This window comes from Pieris napi, chromosome 3 (genome assembly GCF_905475465.1).
Source record: "Pieris napi chromosome 3, ilPieNapi1.2, whole genome shotgun sequence".
Lineage (NCBI taxonomy): Eukaryota > Metazoa > Arthropoda > Insecta > Lepidoptera > Pieridae > Pieris > Pieris napi.
In genome coordinates, this window is record NC_062236.1 from 682009 (window position 1) to 706586 (window position 24578).

The 24578-nt window shown below is 33.0% G+C and overlaps 1 protein-coding gene and 1 long non-coding RNA gene across 4 annotated transcripts in view; both read right to left on the bottom strand.

Moving 5' to 3' along the window:
- The window catches only part of LOC125063192, a 32772-nt gene extending 15742 nt beyond the window's left edge, over positions 1-17030 (bottom strand). For all 3 annotated transcript variants that reach the window (XM_047669492.1, XM_047669491.1, XM_047669490.1), the window contains exons 1-2: positions 16777-17030; positions 8837-9019 (exon numbers count right to left, since the gene is read on the bottom strand). In XM_047669492.1, coding sequence (XP_047525448.1) covers positions 8837-8993 — 157 coding nt within the window. In that variant the 5' untranslated portion in view covers positions 8994-9019; positions 16777-17030. The remainder of the gene's footprint in view (positions 1-8836; positions 9020-16776) is intronic.
- A 75-nt stretch (positions 17031-17105) lies between these two features.
- LOC125063203 lies at positions 17106-24185 on the bottom strand. The gene is made up of 4 exons (XR_007119475.1): positions 24054-24185; positions 23506-23600; positions 22505-22788; positions 17106-19382 (listed from the first exon to the last, which is right to left on the bottom strand). It is a non-coding gene; the product is annotated as an uncharacterized LOC125063203 (long non-coding RNA).
- Between the last annotated feature and the right edge of the window lie 393 nt (positions 24186-24578).

Genomic DNA, 24578 nt, shown 5'->3' on the forward strand with positions numbered 1-24578 from the left:
TATTTATATGTATTTGACACATTTTTATTTATTTACAACCCACCCAACCTTACTAAAACCAGAGTAGACTAAAATATATAGCTTGGCAAAAAAGTAATATTTTTAAACATACTGTATAGTGAAATTACATTAGTGTGAGTACTGTGAACGCGCCAGCTTTCGATAACCGACCTATACTTCCGCTTACATAAAAAAATAATTAAATTTAGAAATAAATTGAAATCGGAAGTCTTAGTTCGCGCTACATCTTGTTTCCGAATCTGGCCCTAAGACGCTGCTGTTTACGATCTTGTTTAACAAAGAGCATTTTGTTGCAAGCATCCAAAAGCTTTTAAAGCTCAAAGTACTAACTTACTATAGTTTAAACCTTATTTAGTGCTCAAGTTTCGATTCTTTATATTCCGCAGCAATACACAAAGTTTTGTCTATTAGAATTGTTCAACTATAGAAGCAACTATAGAAGAAATTTTTTTACTGTTTTTAAAATATAAATAGAAATTATTTGGGCTCCTAAAGAGTTTTTTTATGAAACAGGAGGCAAACGGGCAGGAGGCTTAGCTGATGTCAATGCCAGAGGGCTAGCAAGTGCGTTGCCGGCCCTTTAAAAACTGGTGCTCTCTTTTCTTGAAGAATCCTAAGTCGAATTGGTTCGGAAATACTTCAGTGGGTTCTACATAGTGGTGGTTCGCGGCAAATAATGCATTAAGAAACGCTCAGTTGTGCTTTATATTCTGCCTTGACGTCCGATAATGAGACTCAGTTGCTGGTATTAGTCCAACTCCTCTGAACACTCTCCATGGTAAATGCGGTAGAAGATGCAGAGATACCCCACATCTCTACGCAACGCAAGTTTGTCAATCGTGAGAATGTAATAACGCCGTTATAATGATTTTATCCCCTAAGAGTTACTATGGTATAAATATTGCACAGGTATATTATTCTAAGGAAAAAATCGTATGAAAACTCAATGTAAGTAATACATGTATTAAATTAGATTATTTTGTGCGATTGCCAAGTCAATTTGAAACATAAAAGCAAATCTAAAAACACATTCTTTAAAACATAAAAGATTTTTAATACTGTCACTATAAGATGTTAGGTTAGCTAATTACGTAATAACTTAGGACAGAAGGTCCCTTAAGTTGGGACTGAATAAATTAACCAACTTGGTATTACATGGATTACAAATTTTAACGGTGAAAGATCGGATTCGCAAAACTTTTTTACAAGTTATGATTTTGATGGCATGAGCCGTGATTCGTATAAGGAAAGATAAAATCAATAAATAGTAAAGAATTATCTCCCAAGGAAGCACACTTACGTCGAAGTTAGTGTGAATCGTGCGTTAAAGAAGTATAGTGTATTAGACGCTTTTCGATTTTTTAAACACGGTTCAACGATAATAGTACAACAGGATTCATATCATTATAGGTTAGTGTCAGATTGAATTTCTTTTTTAATGAAAAGGGGTCCGAAGGCGCACCTAATGTTGTTATGTTATCATGGACACACAGTGCCAGAAACGGGCTATAACGGTACTCTCTGATTTCAATGTATTAGAATTAAAAGAGTCGACCCTTACTAATAATTTTAATATTTTTTTTCTAAATACGTTAAGAAAGGTGAAATCAACTTATTTTTGATTCCTAACTAAAATCGGTAAACTTCTAAACTCAGATATTCGAGAAATTTTAACCGTTACTTTCAAGAGCGACTTCACAACGGGATTTACAGTTAGAGAAAAATGAAGAAAATATTTTCTAAAGGATCAGATCAGATCTTCAGCATTCCTCGAGTGCGATCTATGACATAACTTAAATTTTTGCTTCAGTAAATTCACTGGATTGCAATAATCTCTTTCACTTTGTCGAGGTTAATTAAACCGATGTTGTGGTCCAGTTATGTCAAGAATTCTGTAGACAGTAAGAAATTGTTTAATGGATTTCATGAAATTTATTTTAAGATAGTTTCTACATTTCAAAGTCTCGTGTCACAATGATTTTAGTCGTACTTCTTCGCTTAATCGATATTTACAAAATAATTAATGTGTTTTATAAAACTATTTGTAGATTATACCTCTATGAAGCAAAATTTATTTTCAATTTTTATTGATTCCTTCTATAATAATATCAAGCTGAAACTGAATCAAAAACGTCCGAAAAAACACGAAACCGCGATGTGCAGCTAGTAATTCTATTCTAGCAAATAGCTGAAGCTTTGTTAGATTAATTGCCCCGGTAATGTGAAAATAACCGGGAAACCGGGTACGTCTGGATTGGATATATCTTTATATTAAAGGGTGCCTCTGTGCCGGAATGGTACGTTTCCATAAAATAGTGAAATATTATTTCTTGTAGGACAGGATAACTAAAAAGAAAGTAAAAATTTGATTTAGCATTCATTTGAGAAACGATCCTTTATCATATTGTATCGGTCTAGGCTTCTTATCGTCGGTTACTGCATCGATAGAATTTTACGTTACGTTGAATTTCTTTTCTAGAAAAAACTATTGTTACAGTAGTTACAATAGTAATATGTGTACAAATATTTTCTTTATTTTAACAAAAAGTAAATATTAAAATAGAAAAAGTAAATTGATAAAAAATAACCCTGCTGAATTTCTTGGTGTTCTTCTAAGGTCTTTTGACAAAGCCCAATTAAAAATTTACCTCCTTATTCATAAGAATCAAATCACTCTTATTAGACTCTTTTAACCAAAGGACTCTTTTATTCTATCTTTGATTCAAAAAACTAATGAGAATAAAGAAAAGAAAGAAAATATGTGACAGATATACATAGATGATCGTGAATTGCGAGGTAAAAAAACAAGTAAGTATTTGTGTTAAGTTTTTTTTTTTTTTTATAGAACAGGGGGGAAACGGGCACGAGGCTCACCTGATGTTAAGTGATACCGCCGCCCATGGACACTCTCAATGCCAGAGGGATCGCGAGTGCGTTGCCGGCTATTTAAGAATTGGAATTATCTTTTCTTGAAGGACCCTAAGTCGAATTGGTCCGGAAATACTTCAGTGGGCAGCTGATTCCACATAGTCAAAAACTGCCTTAAAAAAACGCCTTTTGAAACTGAAATGGAACGTTCGTTTATTTCCATTTTGAAATGAAATTTAATTTGAGAATGAACAATTAATTAAAACAGTTTTCTCTTTCTACGAACAATTAAATTGTATAAAATATTGGCTGTGGTTTTCTCTGAAGTATCGTGCGACTGACAAGTTGTGTTACCTTATCTTTTTTTATTTGTGTGCTATATCATTTAAATTAAAATGCTATTTTAAATAGAGCGCGGGAATCGCGGCTATCTTATCGGCATTGTGGGGCGCTATTTCCTCGTCATTCGCGTTACACAAACCTATTTGTCACAGGGATTTGAACAGAGATTAGTTATATTAATTGCATTTAGTCTTGTTTGTACGCTTTCTAAGAATTATTACCAGCAACTAACACATTACAACCAGCTAAGTAGAGGTCTTCGAAGCGAACAAAGTTTATAATCGTGCATAAAGGTTAAAATCATGTTTAGCAGTTGTTAGAGGCGTCGTTCTCAATCATGTCATACGTTGAAATCTTGGCCGTGCATTTTTTCTTCATGCGCATTGCGCAATTATTACTTTGTAAGGTGAAGGAAAATATCGTGGGAAAACCAGCAAGTCAGACATACAAAAAACGAAGGCGTGTGACATGGATAAAATGATCTGATCAATGAAACAGATACAGTAAAAAAAAAACAAAACTTGAAACTTAATTGAAAAAAATATAAGAGTCTCTCCTCCAACTTCGATTTTGTCCCCTTTTGAGTAGATCCTTGGGTTGTGGGGTTCAAGTGCACAGGCGCTAATTAAAGATTTAAGTTGGCGCTTGGTAGATAGTACCGGTGACACCAGAGCCGGTGCTTTCCTCGCTCAACGAATAAGTATCGTAATACAGCGAGGAAATGCGGCCAGCGTTAAGGGGACCAAACTTTGTAAATTTGTTATATTATTATTAATACTATGTAGGGTAAGTAAATTTTAAATACTGTACTGTATATTTGATTTTTATGATTACTAATAAACAACCTTATACTGTATTGTAATTTATTTCCAAAACAAAAATGTATTTTGTACGCAAAAAGTAACTTAAATTAGACTTCTTAAGTGAGTTGACCAATTTTATTAACTCAGATTTTCTTCTTTGTAAATATTTAAATTTTAACTATCAAATTTATTAAAAAACTTTCGCATTGTGACGAATCATGAAAAATGTTTTAAGCTCGTTCAACTCCGCCAAAGAGTTGAAAACTTGGCATCTTTTCGTCGGGAATAATTTATTTATAGTTAACATCAGTAGATACCGCATATCTAATGAATTTATATTTATTATGGCGATAAGAAAATTAATAAAATGCCTATAGGGTTGCCTGGAAGAAATCACTTGTTAGCGATAAGGCCGCCCGTTGCCTTATAACTTATGTAACCTGCTTTTTTATATATATGTTTTTGTATAAGGTAATAAAGTGTAAATAAAAAAATAAATAAAATGCGAAAACGCTTCTATTTATTGTTTGTCTGTATTTATATGGTTATCTCCAAAACTAGGTACTTAACGATGTTTTCGCAGAGATTAAGCGCTTTGTACACATAGTTTGGTAAGAGCTTTTCTATTTTCAAGGCTTGTTTTAATTTCATATACATTAAACCTAATAATTATATCGTAAGTTAGGAAAACTAAACTAAACTATTATTACCAATTGTGATAAAAAATGTTTATAAAGATTGTAAGTTGGTAGGTTTATAAAAATTTAAGGTTGAGGAGCTCCATAGCTTTATAATATTTTTCATTTGTTTTTCCTTAAATCCGTCACTACAAATCCTCGTCTTAAGAAGATAGGAAACTTAGCATTATAAAAATTTCCGACGTTGTTTAAATCGATGGCAATAAAGTAAGCATTATGCAATCAAAGCGTTTGGCTTGGCGCCAGTGACACAAACATCTCTTCAATAATATCTAATGAAGTCCCCATTGAAACGAATATTCAAGATTGAGCGATTTTATTTATAGTTTAAATCATTTCCGAGTTAATCTCTTGAAAAATGCTAAATTAAACTAAAAAGAATTTTTAAACAAAACAAATTAGCTTATGAAAATGGAGTAACGCACGAAGTTTGATGTTGACACAGTCAATAAACACTACTAGAAGTACCAAAAAATAAACTTAGCTGATAACAAGCAACTTGTACTAAAAAGGATAATTCGACTATCGGTTTTTATAGAAGCCACAACACGCAAGGGCGGAGCCAGGATTGGCGTCGGGACGTCAAGACCCCATTGCCCACTAGTAAAATAACCTGTGACTGAGGTTATTTCACCAGCGCAATCAGTCAACCCTCTTCCTAGTCAGCGATGCTGTTGCTTTCTGGCTCCAGGCAAAGGCAGGCTCGACCCAGCCAGTACCACTGTCTAAAACTGTCGTGAAGGGATGCATAAGTTTACCCTGTTACGCCCCTTCCCAAAGAAAAATGACCGTACATACTATCCATACTACACGGTCAGCACCCGGTGGTGATCGCACAAGCTGCCCTTCGTATTCTGGGGACGGCAACACTGCGCTCTATGACTACCTACATCATTCAGTTATTTATCGATATCGGGACAAACGGAATAAACTAACAAAGGCACCCGTCAAACCTCGTGGTTCAACTCCAACATCCACGCTGTCCACTATCATCTAGAGACTGCGAAGCCGGCCTTGCTCTTACCGATACTTAGATATCCTCCCCGACCAATACTTCCCACCTCTGCTACCCAGGGAATTAATAGTAACGGCGCGCGGCAGTTTGCGTATAGGACACAGAGGATGTCTGTTCTCGTTACCTCGAGATGTGTGTGTATATGCATAAAATTTACGCATTTTTTAAGAGAGATACGTAATTGTTTATTTTAGTATTAAGCTTATTTCTTTGTAAATTTAACTGGCATAAATTGAGCTGTACACAATAAATTTTGAGGAAAATAGGTTGCATAACACATTCCGGTATTTATTGAATGCGGAATCCACAAGGACGAGTTTGAGGCCTTGGAAAACTGTATCTATTAGCACATTATACAATCGTAGATTCATCGAAAGTTCTAGTTCTAGCTTTCAAGGTCCCATTCGAAGTGCACTTGACATGCTTAGCTGACGGGTCAAACCACGGCGCACTTTTATTATTATATACCACAAAAGCTGGGTGTAAGTGCCACTCAACACTTTTAGTAGACAATTCTATTTATTATATAGAAATACCTTATCCACGTATTAATATACTTTCCACATAACTTTTATTGTGGCTTTATAAGCCTGTCATCAAAAACCATTCTTCTGAGATACGTTTGGTTCTTTGTAACAGGTTCTATTATTGTAGAGTTAAGTAGATAAGCTACATTATTATAAAGAAAAAATACTTATTTTTATAACAAGTTTTAGAAGTGTTTTGTTTATTATTTTTCCACAATTTTTGATATGTAATTGTAATAGACGTGAGAAAACATATAGGAAGGTATATAATTGTTAAAACATTAATATATGCTACCGGCGTTTTGAAAAATTACGTTCAAAAGAATTTTCATATTAACTAGCGAGGAATTTGTTTAACTTCGAACAACGCAACAGCGGGATATATTTCTGTCTACTTAGTTTAAAATGAGTAATATATATGAGTTACAGAATTAAGAAAAACACGGTTATGTTCATTAGATAAACTAGCTTTTCTAAGCGGTTTACATCCGATTGTAATGTGACAATATATTTATATCTTTATTGTTTATGCAATGTAAAAATACAACATTTTTGTATTGCATTGTTATGTATTTAATAAAAATATTTAAAACCTCGTGCCTGTATGTTAAAACTATATACGAGTGTATGTATTTAGATAGACAGCTTACATAAAAAAAATCATAACAAAATAATGAACAAATTACAAATAATAGATAATAATTTAGCTTTTAAATTTTTTCCAGTCAGGAATTTGTTATACATTTAAGCTTATCGTATCGACGTATTTTAAAATTACGTGTAAGCAATTAGTTTACAGTTCACTGGGTTCACTTCGCTTAGCTATTTCTCCATCTTCCTTTAAATCTCTACTGTACAAGCATTACCTGTCCACATCGTATCCCTTTTTTATATAATAGGAGGGCAAACGCGCCTACAGGACGCTTATAAAGGGCAGTTAATGCAGCCCATAGACGATGCGTAGAGAGAGAGAATCAAACCGATCAGTAAAACATTGGAGATTGACAATTCGACAAGCCCTTCGCTGAATTTGGTCATTCAGCGATTATAATCTTTCTTGATTACGATTTATTATCCAAGAAATAAATAAATATCTTTCTATTTTCGTTCACATCATAAATATCTAGATGAGTGTAATAAAGATGCATTGCATGAAATATTAAAATAAGCAAACAAATTTGAAATGCCGTTTCCGCTCAAACACTTATTTAGGTCAAATACGGCAATTTTTCAGACGTCAAAAACCAGGTTAGAAATGCCTAACGCCCTGCTTGACACACTGCTCTCAATTAGCTTCATGTTACATCACAGTCTTAGTAATATTTGAAACTTAGACCGATTTTTTGTTTGAATGACAACGTTGTATAAGATATGGTATAAGATATCTGTACTTCATTTGATTTATAATAGTTGAGTCAATCCACATTTCATATTATCGGATTGAACTATGGGGACAGCATAGAAAAACAAAATTTCTAAGATACAAACGCTACAAAATAAATAAATTAAAGCACTATCAAGAAACAATTTCTTTTGTGTTGTATCTGCTTTATGGCAATCTGCTTTCCAGCAATACGCCACTTGTTTGCTTGATTTTACTCAGTTCATGTTTTCCTCAAGAGCCATACTTGTATGAATTTTTTCACACGACTCTCTTGATGTCAAGAGGTAAATCTTTTATATAGGCTCGGTACGTCCCTTCTTTTTAGCCGCTTATGCTGAAGACCACCTTCCCCGCTCAGAGCGTGTGCCAGTTTATTTACATGGGTGGTCAGCTTCTCCTGGTATTTCAGGCTGTTTTGAGCTACCAAAATTATGACGATTAAACAACTATGTGCTTATAACACCTGTATCTTAATTTTAAAAAAAAAAAAACTCTCTCCATAGTAGCTTATCATTTAAAAAAATCAAATATACAACTACTCGCAATACTCGCCGAGCGAGTTTGCTTATATCTATTGCCGAAGCCACGCACAAATTATTTAAAAAAGTCTATTGAGTATGAGGTGTGCAATTATTTAATCAATTACTCTTTAATATTCGTAATATTAGCGTGTTTAATCAATTCAAAATGGCACTAAATATACATATAAAATAAGCCTAAAATTGGGATAGCAGATGGCGACGCGTATGTCGTTCGTATATGTATATATCGTATATTATATTATGTATTAAGTTTCTCATGTAAATAAACATTTTTTGTAATGAGAAATAAAGTTCTTTAAACATTATATAGTTATAACAGAGTCGATAACGGAGGGCCTCTGACATTTTAAAATATTTATGTCAGTCAAATAATGACTTCTTAGGATTAATTTAATTGAACTAAAATATGTGGAGAGAGCAAATCGAATAATTTTATAGATAATCATTTCAATTCATGAGTATTTAATTTGAATAAATTAAAGTTGGAGAAACGATTTATAATATCGTAAATTGATGAAATATATTAAATTACTACACTTAAAAACGTGTTCGCTCGTTCATCGCTGTGACCGATTTATGCAAATAACGGTTTTCGCATTTTGATTTGTCAATTATCGAAATCCTACTTTATCTTACCAGATATATTAATCCTGGCTTCATCATAGTAGTCCAGAACTAGATCGTCTTCGTCTTCCGGTATCAAAGGTTCTTGAGGATCAGCGCGACGATGGGTGGCGTTGGGCGCGCCGGCGCCGGTCACCACCAGCGCGCACAGCACTGTGACCACCCACATGACGACATCACCGCGACAGGAAACCACTGAATCAAATAATGATTATGAGTATGCGAAGCGGTTAAAAAGACTCTGAATACTGTAAATTATGATTGTCTACATTTATTAACATACGTTGTAGAATATTAAAAAAAAATGTATGATTTCGACACACGAGGTTATATATCTTCATGTTCTTGTCTATTATATATACAATTCTTTCTCTAATGTTAGAGATAGGATATAATAAAAAAAAAATCAAAGTGGCGTACGCATTTTTATTAATTTTTGTAAAGCACAGCATGTTATCTTACTTGACTGATTAATAATAATAAAAGCCTTTTATTTGAGATACTTTTACACTTAAATACATTTATATCTCATTCTAATTAGGTATCTGTGTGCCCTTTTTTGTCAAAAGCCTCCAATTTCCTTCTGTCTGTACTGTGCCACTCTCTGCCGTGTACCACTTGCTGTTTTCTTAACTTGGTCTATCCACCTTCTAAATTGTCTCAAAATTCAAAATTTATTTATTCTGTTAAATCACATGGTCACTTTGAATAGTCAACTCTGGAATCGCGACCAGCACACAAGGAGAAAGGTCTCGAAGAACCTCGGGCAGCTTTTTATCGTCTTAAGTTATTTACAATGCTTATATTAGTTACAATTAAAATAAATAGCTGTAGCAAAATATTTTTAATTCCTAGGTTCCTTTTCTTCTAGGTGATCCGATATTCTATAATACGCTTTCCTAGAGCTTTCTTAAATTTATTATTCGAGCAGTGTTGGCCTAGTGGGTTCAGCGTGCGACTCTCATACTGAGGTCGTAGGTTCGATTCCCGGCTGTGCAGCAATGGACTTTCGTTCTATGTGCGCATTTAACACTTGATCGAACGGTGAAGGAAAACATCGAGAGGAAACCGACATGTCTTAGACCCAAAAAGTCGACGGCGTGTGTCAGGCACTGGAGGATTATCACCTACTTGCCTATTAGATTTAAAGTTAATCATGAATCAAATTCAGAAATATGAGGCCAAGACCTAAAGATTATTGCGCCACTGATTAATTTATTTTATTATTTATTTACAAGTTTACCACATGACTTGGTAGTTTTTTTTTATAGAACAAGGGGCAAACGGGCAGGAGGCTTACCTGATGTTAAGTGATACCGCCGCCCATTGACACTCAATGTCAGGAGGCTCGCGAGTGCGTTGCCGGCCTTTTAAGAATTGGTTTATTATAGAAGCGTACAGTCTGACCTATAAATGATTTATTAACTTTATTCTTCCTCAACTGATTAAAGTTATATGATATTTTTCTTAGTTTTTAGGATATTGATGTTCGTATTCAGAATGATCGCTGCAAATTGTGACATAGTAAAGGTGTGAAGTAATAAATTTCATCATGTCGTTATTGACCACGCGCCATGCAAATGAAAACGAATTTATCTTTTTCGGACATGTGATGTCCAATCCTGAATAATGATCGGATTTATTTCCATAAAAAATGTCAGAGCCCGACAGTTACTCTTTCTGTTGAACAATTTTATTTTTTGTTCTGCATTTAAATTCAGAAGAATTTAATGTAATTTTGTGTGTAACTGGACCAGCCGGTTTGTAATGTAATTTTGCATTACATTTTCAATGTACCTTTTTAAATATTTATGAGAAATTTAAAAAAGTTTTCATTTTTGTTTTCATAATTGTTTCATATACATAGGTTATACAAGATGGTTATTATGTGCTTGATTCATAGAGCAGTGTTAGCCTAGTGGCTGGAGCGTGCGTCTATCATCCCTGAGGTGTCATAGGTTTGATTCCCAGCTACACACTAATGGACTTTCTATGTGCGCAACAATTTCTCATGCATAGGGCATAGCGGGACCAACGCGAGTTTCGTATTTCTCTTCTCTCCAAGTTTTACCAGCTTGTCTCTTCGCCTCATCTGCAACTTTACGTCCAACTTGCAACGCTATATATTCTTTCACTTTAGCAAGTATCAATTGCAAACACTTGTTTGCAATGAATTACTTTAATTAAAAATTTAATAAGGTTAATTATTAAACTAAAGGTACGATTTTTATTATCTTAAAACTAAATTTATTGAAACATGAAATACATTTAAGAGACATATCTAAATATAATCATCATATTACGAGTCGTCGAGAAATTCTCATAACCAAGTAAGTTTCTTAACGAAGGTGCTAAACAACTTAACTCAAAGCTAACGTTAAAATAAACGACTATTAAAAGCTGTTCTGAAGTGGTTAGCGGTTGTGCATTGCGCACTGCAGTGGTGCGACCTTTCATAAAGCTTTCATATTTACCAAATTGCCTAAATTATTGGATAAATAATTTATTGATAGTGTTTAGCACAAATTAAGCTGATAAATTATTTAAAATATACAGTTTATGGTTAACAATATACAGACGTTGCTCCTGCTGTCTCTGACACTATCGACATATTTATATGACCGCAGATCACAGTAGCGATATTGTGTATATTATGTATTTAATATTATATACTTTATTATATTTTTGTCGACATTATACTATTGGTAAGGACGAAATATGCATTTCTGTAAGTTAGAACACGCTCGATCAGAAAACTATACAAGTGAAAATAATGTTTAAAGAACTTTATTTCTCATTACAAAAAAATATTTTTATTTACATGAGAAACTTAATATGTACGAACGAGATATACGTCGCCATCAGCCATCCCAATTTTAGTCTACTAGGCTCATTCTGATATGTATCTTTAATGCTCTTTAGAATTGGTTAAATGAGCTAATATTACGAATTTCAGACGGTAGTTGATTAAATAATTGCACACCCTAATACATACTTAATAGACTTCTTCAAATAATTTGTGCGCGGTTTTGGCAAGATGAGTACGCTCGACGAGTATTGCGTGTAGGGATGTGTTTGATTTTTTTAAATGATCTACAACTAAGGAAAATGGACTGATATGATGGTTTTTAGTTACTTTTTGTGGTCGTGGGTTTGATTATCTGTGATGTGGCAATTAAGTACTTATATATGGATAAGGGAAACATTGTGAACCATCATTATTTAGCAACCATGAAATTTGTAATATAGGTTTGCCGAGTGAGATAATACTCGTTAAAAAAAAGTACTATTAGATCTCGTCTAACTCAAATACGTTACGATATATTTGATCGTAGAGGGTCTCCTTTGGGTCTACAAGTACGTAGCACGAGCTTTTAGAACACGCCCCAATTTCAAACGTGTGTTGAAAGAAATAAATTCGTTTTTATAAGCCTCACTAGAGGTTTCTGTACAAATTTGCATATTCGTGAATATAGACATGTTTTGATTGAACAGTTGTTTATAAAATCCCGTTACCCATAGTCGGAGGCCAATAACATGCATCTATTTCATTTTCTTTCTAAACAAGTCGTCGTAAAATTGTGAGACGTGTCGCCATCCATACAATGTTTTTCTCCACCGACTAGCAAACAGCTCTAAATTGCGTATACGATAATCAGATGCATGCCCTCGGAGTTAATAATCCTAACTACCAAAAAAAAAAAACAAAAAATTGCTTCAAAAAATTAATAAAATTTACGCGAAACTACAAATTTAAGTGTAGAATAACCTAATCTCGTTACACGTTTCAGTATATTTAGCTTAAATAACATTATTAGTTGTATTGCTACAAATAAAATGCTTGACTTTTAACTGAAATCATAGAATCATTCAATAAACAAGCAACGTAATTACTACTATTAAAAAAGAAAATAAAAAGTGTGTATTTTAATTTATCTATTGATAAGATTTTAAAAAGATAGATTAATTTGATTTAATTTATTTAGAATAACTAATTGGTGCCTGATTGATGTATTAAAAAAACTGTGGTGGCGAATTTATAGGTCTCTTTTTCTATAAAATGTTAGACTTAGGGTAAGGACCCTAAGTCGAACAGAAACATAAAAATTCTTAAAAGTCCGGCAACGCACTTGCGAGCCTTCTGGCAATGTGAGTTTCCATTAGCAGCGGTATCGCTTAACATCAGGTGAGCCTTCTTCCCGTATGCCTCCTATTACATTAAACTGTGTAATTATGTATTAGCTTAGTGCCTTTGTCAATTGTCATAAAAGTATCGAACCACTCACGAACAATATTCTGTCAAGATAAATAGATTTTTAATTAATGATTGATTGATAGAAGTAACAATAAATGTTTGTATGAAAATCCTTAGCAGTGCTTTGTGATTAGGAACAAAATGAACATTGTTCGTAAAGTAAACAAAAATCTAATAAATGGTAACTATTATCTCTTGACCCAAAAATGGTTAGTGAACTTTTGGTCCTTATCACTCGAAGTCACGTAGGAAACAAACATGACAAAATATTTTTTTAATACACATAGAATGCGCATGTTCCTTTGTTCCCTTAGTTTTGTCTAAGTAACTATATGTCTTATGCACTTCTTGCGCTCACCTTATCTAATTTAATTTATTATTATTTTCACACAGTGAAACACACCGGCCGGTTAAAAGGCCGGCAACGCACTCGCGAGCCCTCTGGCATTGAGAGTGTCCATGGGCGGCGGTATCACTTAACATCAGGTGAGCCTCCTGCCCGTTTGTCCCCCGTTCTATTAAAAAAAAACACACACAGCCTGCCTGTCTTTGTTCTAATTATTTTAATTGTATTGTACTGTATATGTATTAGCAGCAAAGAGTAAATAAGTATAATTTGTAAATTGAATATTGTAATGACCAACTTCGCGGCAGTTATTGGCGATAGACTTCTGGCAATCATACAATTATTTACCAATGTCTAAAATTATTATCTGTCAAAATGAAAATGATAGAATCTATTCGTTTGAAAAGACGACAAGTTTATAACGCATATTTACAAATCTTAAAATAGGTAATGGTTTTTTTTTCGCTACCGGCCTTGTAATAATTGGTACGCTCTTTTCTTGAAGGAAAAAGTCGAATTAGCAGCGTATAGGCATGTTCTACATAGGTGGTGCGCGGCTAAAATTACCTATAAAATAACACACACACATTTATAACATTTGAAATAAAACAGCCATTGTCTGAATAAGCACGAACAAAACTTTCAAAGCATCCGACACGCTTTGTGTTGCATAAATTAAGACACTTTCTAAAATTTAATGAAAGTTTAAATTTTCGTATAAAAATTTCAGCTATTTTCACATTTAGTTTTTCAAATTACAATTTTGTTGGCTCAAAAGTTAAATGTATTCGGTACTTCTCAAGTGCAAGCGGTATTATTGAAACTATGTTTAATATACATGAATTTATCAGCGGAATACAATTTTTCATCAAAGAACGCAAGAAAGGAGTTTCCGATTGAATGACACACCTCGCTGGTTTTTTGGGTGACGTTTAGCTGTATTGTTCGTGTTATTTGCGCATATAGAAGGAAAATGCACAACCAGGGTTTAAACGCAAAACCACATATAAAGTTAGACACTTTGGCTAAAACTGTTCTCAATTACCGGTTAATACACGCACAATTTGGTAGGTTATATGTTTCTGAATTGTTAACAGGAAACTGCCAAAAGCTCATTTGTTTTATCTAATATATAAAATTCTCGTGTCACAGTTTTCGTTGCCATACTCCTCCGAAACGGCTCGACCGATTTTGATGAAATTTTTTGTGCTTATCCGGTATCTATGAGAATCGGCCAACATCTATTTTTCATCCCCCTCAATGTTAGGGGTAGTAGTCCACCCCTAAATTTTTATTTTTATTTTTTAGACAAAATTTTTAATTTCTAATTTTTTATGATACAACATTAAAAAATACATACAACCCCTAATTTTCACCGCTCTACGATCAACCCCTATTTTATATTATTAATAATACATGGCAAAACTACGTTTGCCCGGCCAGCTAGTTTATTTATATTCCTAAAATAAATATATATGATCAATTACCATCTAGTAGGTGAATTTGTAACTTCATTAATTAATTTTTTTCAGTAATTTCATGACTATACAACCCTATGAAAAAACATGGTGTTTTTGTTTGTTATCTTAATATATTTTTTAACATTTACCAGCTTAATAAGCGTTAATTCACGATAAAAGCAAACGTGTTCCAATTAATAAAAACGTGTTTGTAATTAAAATGGTGACACGCAATTTTTAGGGTTCTTGGAGGATAAAAACTATATAATTTAAAACAGCTGGTATATGTAACATATATATTCTCTGCATGTGGTCGGAATTCAACTCCTAAACGGCTGGACATATTATGCTGAAATTTGTTGTGTGTTCAAGTGGAGTGTAGAATGATTTTTTTTTGTATTTAAGATGTGTGTACAGGACAACGTCTGCCAGATCCGCTAGTATACTCGTATATACAAGAAGTGCTATGTTTTTCTTAAATACGTATTTATATTCTATAAGGTATAAAAATAAATCCCGTTACCGCCCAAAAGGTAAAATCGACCTTTTGTGTCTGATAACTCAAGGAACCACTATGATAATGTTTGACTGATATGATATACCTATATATATACCCCAATACGTTAAAATGTTGATAGAATTGATCCAAAAATGATTTAAAGTAAAAATTAGATTTTGATTTTGACCTACGATTTGGGGACCTTTTAGGTACTTATATTTATTTACTGTCTTGTATACTATCTTTATGTTAATATTAACTTGTATACATAATCCGTTCGTTTCACGATGTCGAATGGTACGGGCCACCTCAGATACAGTAGACACAAACAGCTAACCCGACTTTAAAAAATAATGTATGCTCTTTAGGATCTGTAGGGCTAACAATATTTTCCAAATTCCTTCTTCCAAAACCAACCTAGGAGTTCAGGCACCTCTCGCTCAAATTCTTCGCGATTTTAACAAATTGAACACAGCTTATCCGGAGCTGGATATATTCGGTAGTGGGCTGATCGGTTTTTGGGGTGCCTTTTTCGAACCTAATTCGCTTTTTGCTGATGATTTTTCTTTTCTTCTGCTTTAAGTGCCAACAAATTTCTATAATTTTATACTATTTTATTGTGCGCTTGTATTATCTTGTATATGTTTTAATTGTATTTGTAATTTCTATTTTTTTTTTGTGAAACTTATGTTTACTTTAATTGTCACACATTTTAGATGTAAGCTTTTGTAAAATAATTAGTTGATTTAGTACTGTGTGTGATGTCTTAAACTTCATAACAAAATACATAAATAAAAGTTAAAAGAAATATACATAGAGTTACCCTTAACCCTAGGTTTATATCTTTCCCTACGTTCCAGAGCTAAAAAGCTTCGAAACAAGAATGCCGGCAACTATGTTCTCCCAATTTCCTAAATATATAATACGCCACGGTCCGTAAATTTAGATGTTTTTGATAACACCTTCGTGCTAAGTAGAGCCGCCATTCAATTCTGATAACCAGAAAGCATCAAGACAATGTGTGACATTGGCAAATGCTTTTCATACCGAGTCATCCATATTAATTTCCTTGCTTGCTTTCGTAAAACTGTCTTGCAAAATTCAAGATGTACCTATCTAATATCGGTTATGTATAATGCATATTTCAATAATTTAAATTTGGAATTGTCTTCAAATATTGTAAAAATGTGCTGCTACAAGCAACTTATTTTAAGGTTATGTTACTTTAAACCGTATATAAATATATACGTGTAAAGAATAGAGAGATTTGCCGAGAGTAAAGGTAAGTCATATACAATTTATATATATTTCCTTTCGAGGACGAGCGGCGCTTTGACCTATTAAAGGATTCTCATTTGATCAATGATGAACACAAAGGAATATAAAACTTACCTCTTAATCCACTCACGCAAGTCACGTTTAACACTGCACATCACAAGATAATTTATGCATTTATTAATTTAACATTTTATATAACAATCGAGCACTTTTAATTAGGTCCACATCTAGCAAGCCTATGAAGCTATAAGCTAGACTTTTAGCCTCGAAAGCGATGGTAGGTTTTATTTAAAAAAATAATTGTTTGAGTTTCGAACGTGTTTTATAAGGGTGGCGTAGCGCGTGCAGTGTCGTGCGGAGCGGGCGGTGGCTTTACGCGCACGCGCGGACGTTGCACCCCTGCTTACAGGGAGGGATTTTACGTGAGCAATAAAAAAACACAATTATTGATTTAATATTTAATAAAAATTTAATGATAGATTACTCGGTCGATCATTAACGTAAGAGTACTTAGCACATCAAGAGTATACGTTAGTTTAAATAAAATTTATACTATTTACCATAGCTGTAGGAAAATAAACAAACGCAACATATATATACTGATGAATACCACGATATTGAAATTTAAAAGCCTTACTATATATCTCATATATTATAAAACGTATATTTGAATATAAAATCTGTTATATAAAATAACGGTAATAAAGAATTAGATTTTTTGTATTACCTAAAGAAATTTAACGTACCTTTTTAATTAATTGCTATTATTGTGACAAATAAATCAAATACGTCCCCCTAAATAGTGAAGGCTCTATTTACCGAGTGACAACGACAAACACCGACGACTGCCGAAGCAAGTGAAGTTGTCATTGACCAGTGTTAAGTGATCTGGGGGGCAAAATAACGATTATATTTAACTTTATAAAGTATTGAATAAAAATATTTTGTGACCTATTTTCTGAATTAAGGGGAATCCTTTTTACCCGTTTACTAAAATTTACTTAGAGCAGTAATTAAACCTTTGAAATATTGTAATTATTAAAATGAAGTCAAATAATAAAAATTTAATGGTTTCGTTATTATTAGCGCGGTTTCTTGGTTTGGCATCATAATGCAAAAATATATGAAGTCAATGTTAATCTTAGTTTAATTAGTTTTAGTTTCTTAGTTAGTTCCTTTGTTTAATTTTAATTTAACTAGTAGTATTGTAAACAATTTCAACAATACATTACAAGTGTGTAATTAATAAATTAAATTGTAATTTATGTAAAATCGATCTCCTTTTGTAGATTTTGAACTCTCAATTTAAATAATACAACAATTTACAATAATTAAGCGCTAAATTAATAATGTGAAATTCTAAAAAAAGAGGACATTATGAGGTTTTACAATAAAGGATATATTAGATACAGTATCTATACTAATTTGATAAAACTAATTAAATTTTAGTCTAAATATTTCTTGGCGAAACTTGAATACGTGTGTATAAGTTAAACTTTTATATTGCATAATGTTCACAAAATTGTTTGCGTGTCTCAATTTATGTTGGTCGCTTCTGACATGCGCAGTTTTGACATCGTTCCTTCAAAGAAACAAAACACGGCTGTTGAAATCTAGCGAATAGCAATAAGAATTATTTTTAGATTCTGATTCTTAAAATAGTTTTCTTAAAATAAATGTTGATTGTTTTAGATATAGACTATTAAGTGATATCTAATTCAGTGTTTCCCAACGCCGACAGAGTTTTTATTGGAATTTGAATTTTTCATTATACGTTTTGAAGATATACTTACTTATAAAGTAATTATAAAGTATTAAACGTATAATGAAAAATTCAAATTCCAATAAACAGTTAACAATTTCCTAGTATTTTTTTCCTAAAAGCTATCATATAATTTTCTTAAGTGAAATATTTTTTTTTAATATTAAAAATTATGCATGTTACATAGGCTAAGGGACATGGCACAAAGAAAATTGGGAAACGACACTCGAAAAATTACTTCCGACTATCAAAATCCTATACGTTTTTATACGGTTTTGTATGTCAAAAACGTATTGCATTGTTAAAGCAATTTTATCTAAAATATTTTTCACGTTTGTTTGTTAAGAGCGCGATAGCAAAATGCACGATTTCAACCTCTTTCTCCGCCCGCTCAAGAGACGAGTGAAACAAACGTATGCCTGAAGTTCGCGTGAGATGAGACGGACAGAAATGAAGTTAATGACAAATGCTTTTTATTTAAATAACTCGTAAGATATTTCATGAAATCGCTAGTAACAGTACTAATGTGCTGGAATTCAATTATTTTTTGGCTCCATAATACTTGCCATGCTTGAATAAAAACGAAAGTAGGCAAAAGTAACAAGTGACCTCGTGTTTTTGTATCAAGGAATTTGTATAGTATTGTGTTTTTAATTAGAGTCAACGATTGAAATTATAGGGAAGGATCAATTCATATTTATTGTTTTTATTTCAAGCATGACATACTTAGATAAAACCAAATCTACGTTGAGTAATTTTGGTTAGGGTCCGCTCTTAATGATGGTGTGATGTCGTATATTATGTAATTATATTGAGATTGTTGCATTCTTAATATAAATTCTTGCTTATTAGAATATAAGTATAAAGCTAAAAGTATCGGCAGTATTGGCGAATTTTTGGTTCAATTACATTTTTTATAACGTTTTAAACTGAATTGTTTCCGTTGTTGGAGGGAAACCTGAAACAGAAAAATGTTATTTAGCTTCAAACATCGTCGGTACTTTATGTTTAAGTATATGTTTATATAAAATTACATTTCGTGTCGACAAATTGGATTAATAATACACCGTAGTTTTATTCGACTTTAAAAATGTCAGTGGCGCTACAACATTCTTAGATCGTAGGGCCTCGGATTTCTGTGCCTGTTTCTTTATAATTTGTCAATATAATAGGCAAGTAGGTGATCGGCCTCCCGTGCCTGACACACGCCGTCGACTTTTTTGGCCTAAGGCAAGCCAATGTTACTTGCGCACGTAGAAAGTCCAGTAGTGCATAGCCGGCGATCAAACCTACACGACCTCAGGGATGAGAGTATCACGCTGAAGCCACTCGGCCAACACGGCTCGACTTTGGTGGATGGATAAACGGAAAAAATACGACGGAACAAATAGAACGGATGTGATTAGATCAGTTCCATTCACAATTTGCGTTAATAAATTCGACAAAACTTCGCCCACATACGAGAGACGATTTCATTATCATAATGATTATAAATTTATAATTGCGGCGTATGTTTACAGAATCCTTGTAAGTTTATAGTTCGAATGTCTATTGCCGTGGGGTTCAAGTGCACAGGCGCTTATTAAAGATTAAAGTTTGCACCTAATAGACAGTATTGGTGACCACAGAGCTGCTACTTCGATCAACGAATAGCTATCGCAATAGGAAATGCTTCCAGCTTTAAATGTATATTGCCATAGGTAGGGTTTATCTATTTTTAGACAGGAGCCTCATGTGATGTAAGGTGATACCGCATACACTTGGACACTAACATTATCAGAAGGCTTGCAAGTGCTTTGCCGGCATTTAAAAATTGGTGCGCTCTTTTCTTGAAGGACCCTAAGTCAAACTGGTTCGGAAATACTTCAGTGGGAAGGTGGTTCCACATAGTGGTGGTGCACGGCAAAAACTGCTTTAAGAAACGCTCAGTTGTGGAATGACGGACGCCGAGGTGATATGGATGGTATTTTGTATTCGGACGGTATTATTCCGAACAACTCCTCTGAACACTCTCCATGGTAATGCGGTAGAAGATGCAGAGAGACCCCACACCTCTACACAACGACTGACTGGTAAAAATTGACACTAAAATTGCAATAATTTAACTTATTTAACTCATTTCTCATTTTCTTGCAATTGAGTCAGCGCGCTTACCTCCCGAATCTACGTTAGACAGTTATTAAAGAAGGTAATTCTCTGGACGTTTAAGACCTACCTCTTGCTATTTTTTTATCGTCGGTGGCAATTGTAGTGCCGTACAAAAACCGAGTGACCGGCCGCGAAAGACCAAAATCCAGGATGAGTAAGAATGTTTTTTTAACAACCATTTATTTGTTTTACAACCTGCTATGGTACAGTCAGTATCTACTTTACTTACGAAAATTAGTTTATCAATCTTGTCAACATTGTTGAGATGAAATTCAAAAGGTAATTCAAGTTTAATTCATATAATCTATAATTAATATATTCTAAAATAAGACAGCTAACTGTTTAATTGAGTACTTTTCTTATGGTAAACAAGCCATTATTAGGCACTTATTTTAGTGGGTGCGTTGCCGTCCTTTGAGGGAGGAGTATATTCTTTCTTTGAACAATTGGACGGCTTATCTCCCAGGGAAGAACCTCACCGGAAGTCGATTTCACAGTTCGTTAGTTTGCAACATAGAGTGTCTTGTGTAGCAGACAGTGGAAGATAAAAATTGATAGTTATGAAGTAGGTCGTTCAGCCTTCCATACAGTTTGTTCGTCAATTATAAAAAGAAGAGTCAAAATAAGAGTTTAATAAGAACTAAAGAATACAGAAATTCAATACTAAACGAGGAAATCTCGCTAACCATATTCTATTATGTATTGAGTTTACGAAGTCATAATTAAGGGACAGCTGTGATGTCAATATGCACTAAATCCTCTTACAAGATATTATTGTTTAATTAATACAAGCACAATATGACGTTCACCGTGTACGTAATCAAAATCTAGTTTTGTGTGGCAATACGTTATACAGCGTACTAAAATTTGTCCGCAAGTTTTCATTATGATTGTAAAAAACTGAAATTGTAATGTAAAAACGCGAAAAGTTATGGTTGCAGATCACTTGCAACTTTTTCGCAGCCACGTGTAATTCTAAATTCAAAATTTATTTTCAAATAACAAGGTTTCTAAGAATGACTAGTCGGTGTGGTCGAAAGACTATAGCCTGCGCCATGGGCGAAAAAAAAACAATACACAACATTGTTATAGCAGGTATTGGAACCCCTGAACTAAGTCTACGAAGACCTGTACATTACTTCGCTCATCCAACGGTTTAATGAAATTGTAACTTAACAATCGCTACTAAAATAATCTATAAAGAAAAATTCACTAATTGAGACTTATTACTAGAACTAAGATACAGGTTTACTAGGTTAAAACGTTTGTACACACCAGAAGTGAATGACTATGATAATGTTTGGTGAAGGATGGATGGAGTGGGAGATGAAGAGTGCTATTGTAATGTTATTATTACAAATGGTTGTGAAACAGATACAGAAATCTGATCTGATCCCAGACCTAAAAAGGTTGTATCACCACTGATTTTATTTTTAAACATTAAAGTAAGGGCCAAACAAAGTTAAAGCTAAATTCGTAAAGTGCGTACCAATTCTTAAACTCACGCACTCGCAAGTTCTCTGGTATTGAGAGTGTTTATGGGCACTTAACATCAGATGAGGCTCCACTTGAAACAAACTTTGGGGCTTGAAGGGCCACACTACTTTCCTTAGAAACTAAGGATATAATATATTAAGGGTCTGTTTCACAATGTACGGATAAGGTCTACATAAGTTCCAAATTAGCTATTTATTACTTATTGGTAGGATAAACACTATTGTTGCGTTTCAAGACTGTCAGATAGCGCTATTCGTCACATAAAGTCCATCATAAGCCATGAGTCCGATGAATGTCAAATAACACAATTTATCTTCCACATAATTTATGTGTTGCATAGCTATTTGGTACTTTATCCATACATTGTGAAACAGACCCTAAATATAATCAATACAACTACTTTGGTATTAAGTGTCAAAATGATATACTACTCACGATATACTCCAGATTTAAGTTTTCCCATCAGTATATTATATCCAAAATATCCAGCAATTATGAGGAGTATTAGACCAATGATAATTCCAGCTATAAGTCCACCATTAACCTGATTCTCCTGTGATACAAGACTGCTCTTTGATGTGTCTTCCAGCTTAAGTGTGAAGTTGGCCTTTGCACTCGTTAGTCCTGGCACTGGTTCTTCTAACTCAACATATACCCGAAGATAGTCACAGGCACTGAGTTCTTTGGCTGTTGTGTGTATGTATGTTATTGAGTTGTTTCTGAAATAAATTATTTATTTTTCCAGCTTAATGTATCTCCAATAAAAAATTGATTGATTATTTACGTATTAACGTTGATTTGGTCAAGTAGATTTTAATTTACGAAATCGTAGTTATGAATAATTAATAATTTTCTAGTTTTCTGAAAAGTTATACAACTAGCAATATTTAAGCCTTGACTTGTTTAAACTATCGCGAAATACACTATAATAGTATTAAGAATATTCATAGTGCAAAATCACCTCCATCATGAGCATACCCCACAACACACCCAAATAAGGTATTACTTAGTTAAATGTATTGAATATATTTTTTATTGTTTTTTCCCTTTTGTAAATATTATGTATTATAAAAAAATAGAGGCTATTATTATTATGATTATCATTATCATTATTATAGGATAACGAAATAAACAAATGAAATTAAAATAAATAAACGTCATTTATATACATTTTTGTTGTGTGTTTGTTTTTGTAATGTAATAATATAATAAGATAACTCAGATTACCTAGAAAAAAACTAATTATAGGCTTTCCTCGCTCAACGAATAAGTATCAGCCAACCTTTTTAGATTTGTTTTAAATTTCTATCTCTCAATTTCTTGTTATTAATATAATTATTAAGAACATTGTAAATATGTTATTGTGTATGCCATAAAATCGCATTGCATAACATAAGCTATGATTAATATATAACAAATAGTATAATTATAATTACATTGGCTTAAAACTGCTAAATTCCCGAATATCCTCAATATCCATGGTAAATTCATCGCATTCTGTGTCTGCTTTTGCATGAAGGTATAAACAATTCTGAAACGTATAAAAGATCACGAACTGTATAAATTGTCAAAAGTTCTCGCCTACAAAGGCGATTTTTTACATCAGGAAGGTTCCCAGTAGAACTTTAAATTCTTCTTCTTTCTAAATCTGCATTCTTTTTTTATCTTTTAAATATTGACGTGTATAGAGAATGTAAGGGGTAGTAATCGATCAAAAATAGGCAAACCTATCCCATCCTAACAAAATCTTACTATTAAACTTCCCATTTGTAATCGTTATAACTAAATACATAATTGAATGTAATTGATAATTTTATTTATATTCATGAAAATTTTATGATGCATTTTTGTTAATATCATCCTTGACAGACAACCGATTCTGATGACCTTCAAACCAAGTAGGAAGTATTATTCTTAAAATTAATAATTTAACAAACATAAAAATAAATAAAACGTAAAATATCTTTAATAACAAAATACTTACGAAGAAACATAGTAAAACTATTTTAGATAACATTATACACAAAACACGTAAATTACTGTCGAACACTTAATTATACTGAAATGTTTCCCCATTATGAATGTATGACTAATAAATACCATATATCGCGAACGTCAAATCAAAATAACCTGATGTTTCATCATTTTTGGGGACATCGTCATATGTGTATTTTTTCATAATGTGTGTTATATTTGCTTATTAAAACAACAGATATAATAAAAAAAAATATAAAATAACATCTTTTGTTAACTATGGTTCTATAATAATAAATAACAATATGCAAAGGTAGGTAATTCAAATTCAAAAGCCTTTTATTGCCAACCTTAAATAACATTACTTTAGCTGTGTTAATATTTAGTTTTCTTAATTTATTGTTAGTATTACATTTAATAGTATATTAAATAAATAATTGTTTCTTCAGTTGGGTACCCGGTTATGGGTAAAGGCCTCCTCCATATTTTGCCATCTGTATCGGTTCTGGACGTCCCTTGTCCAGGTGTTGCCGGC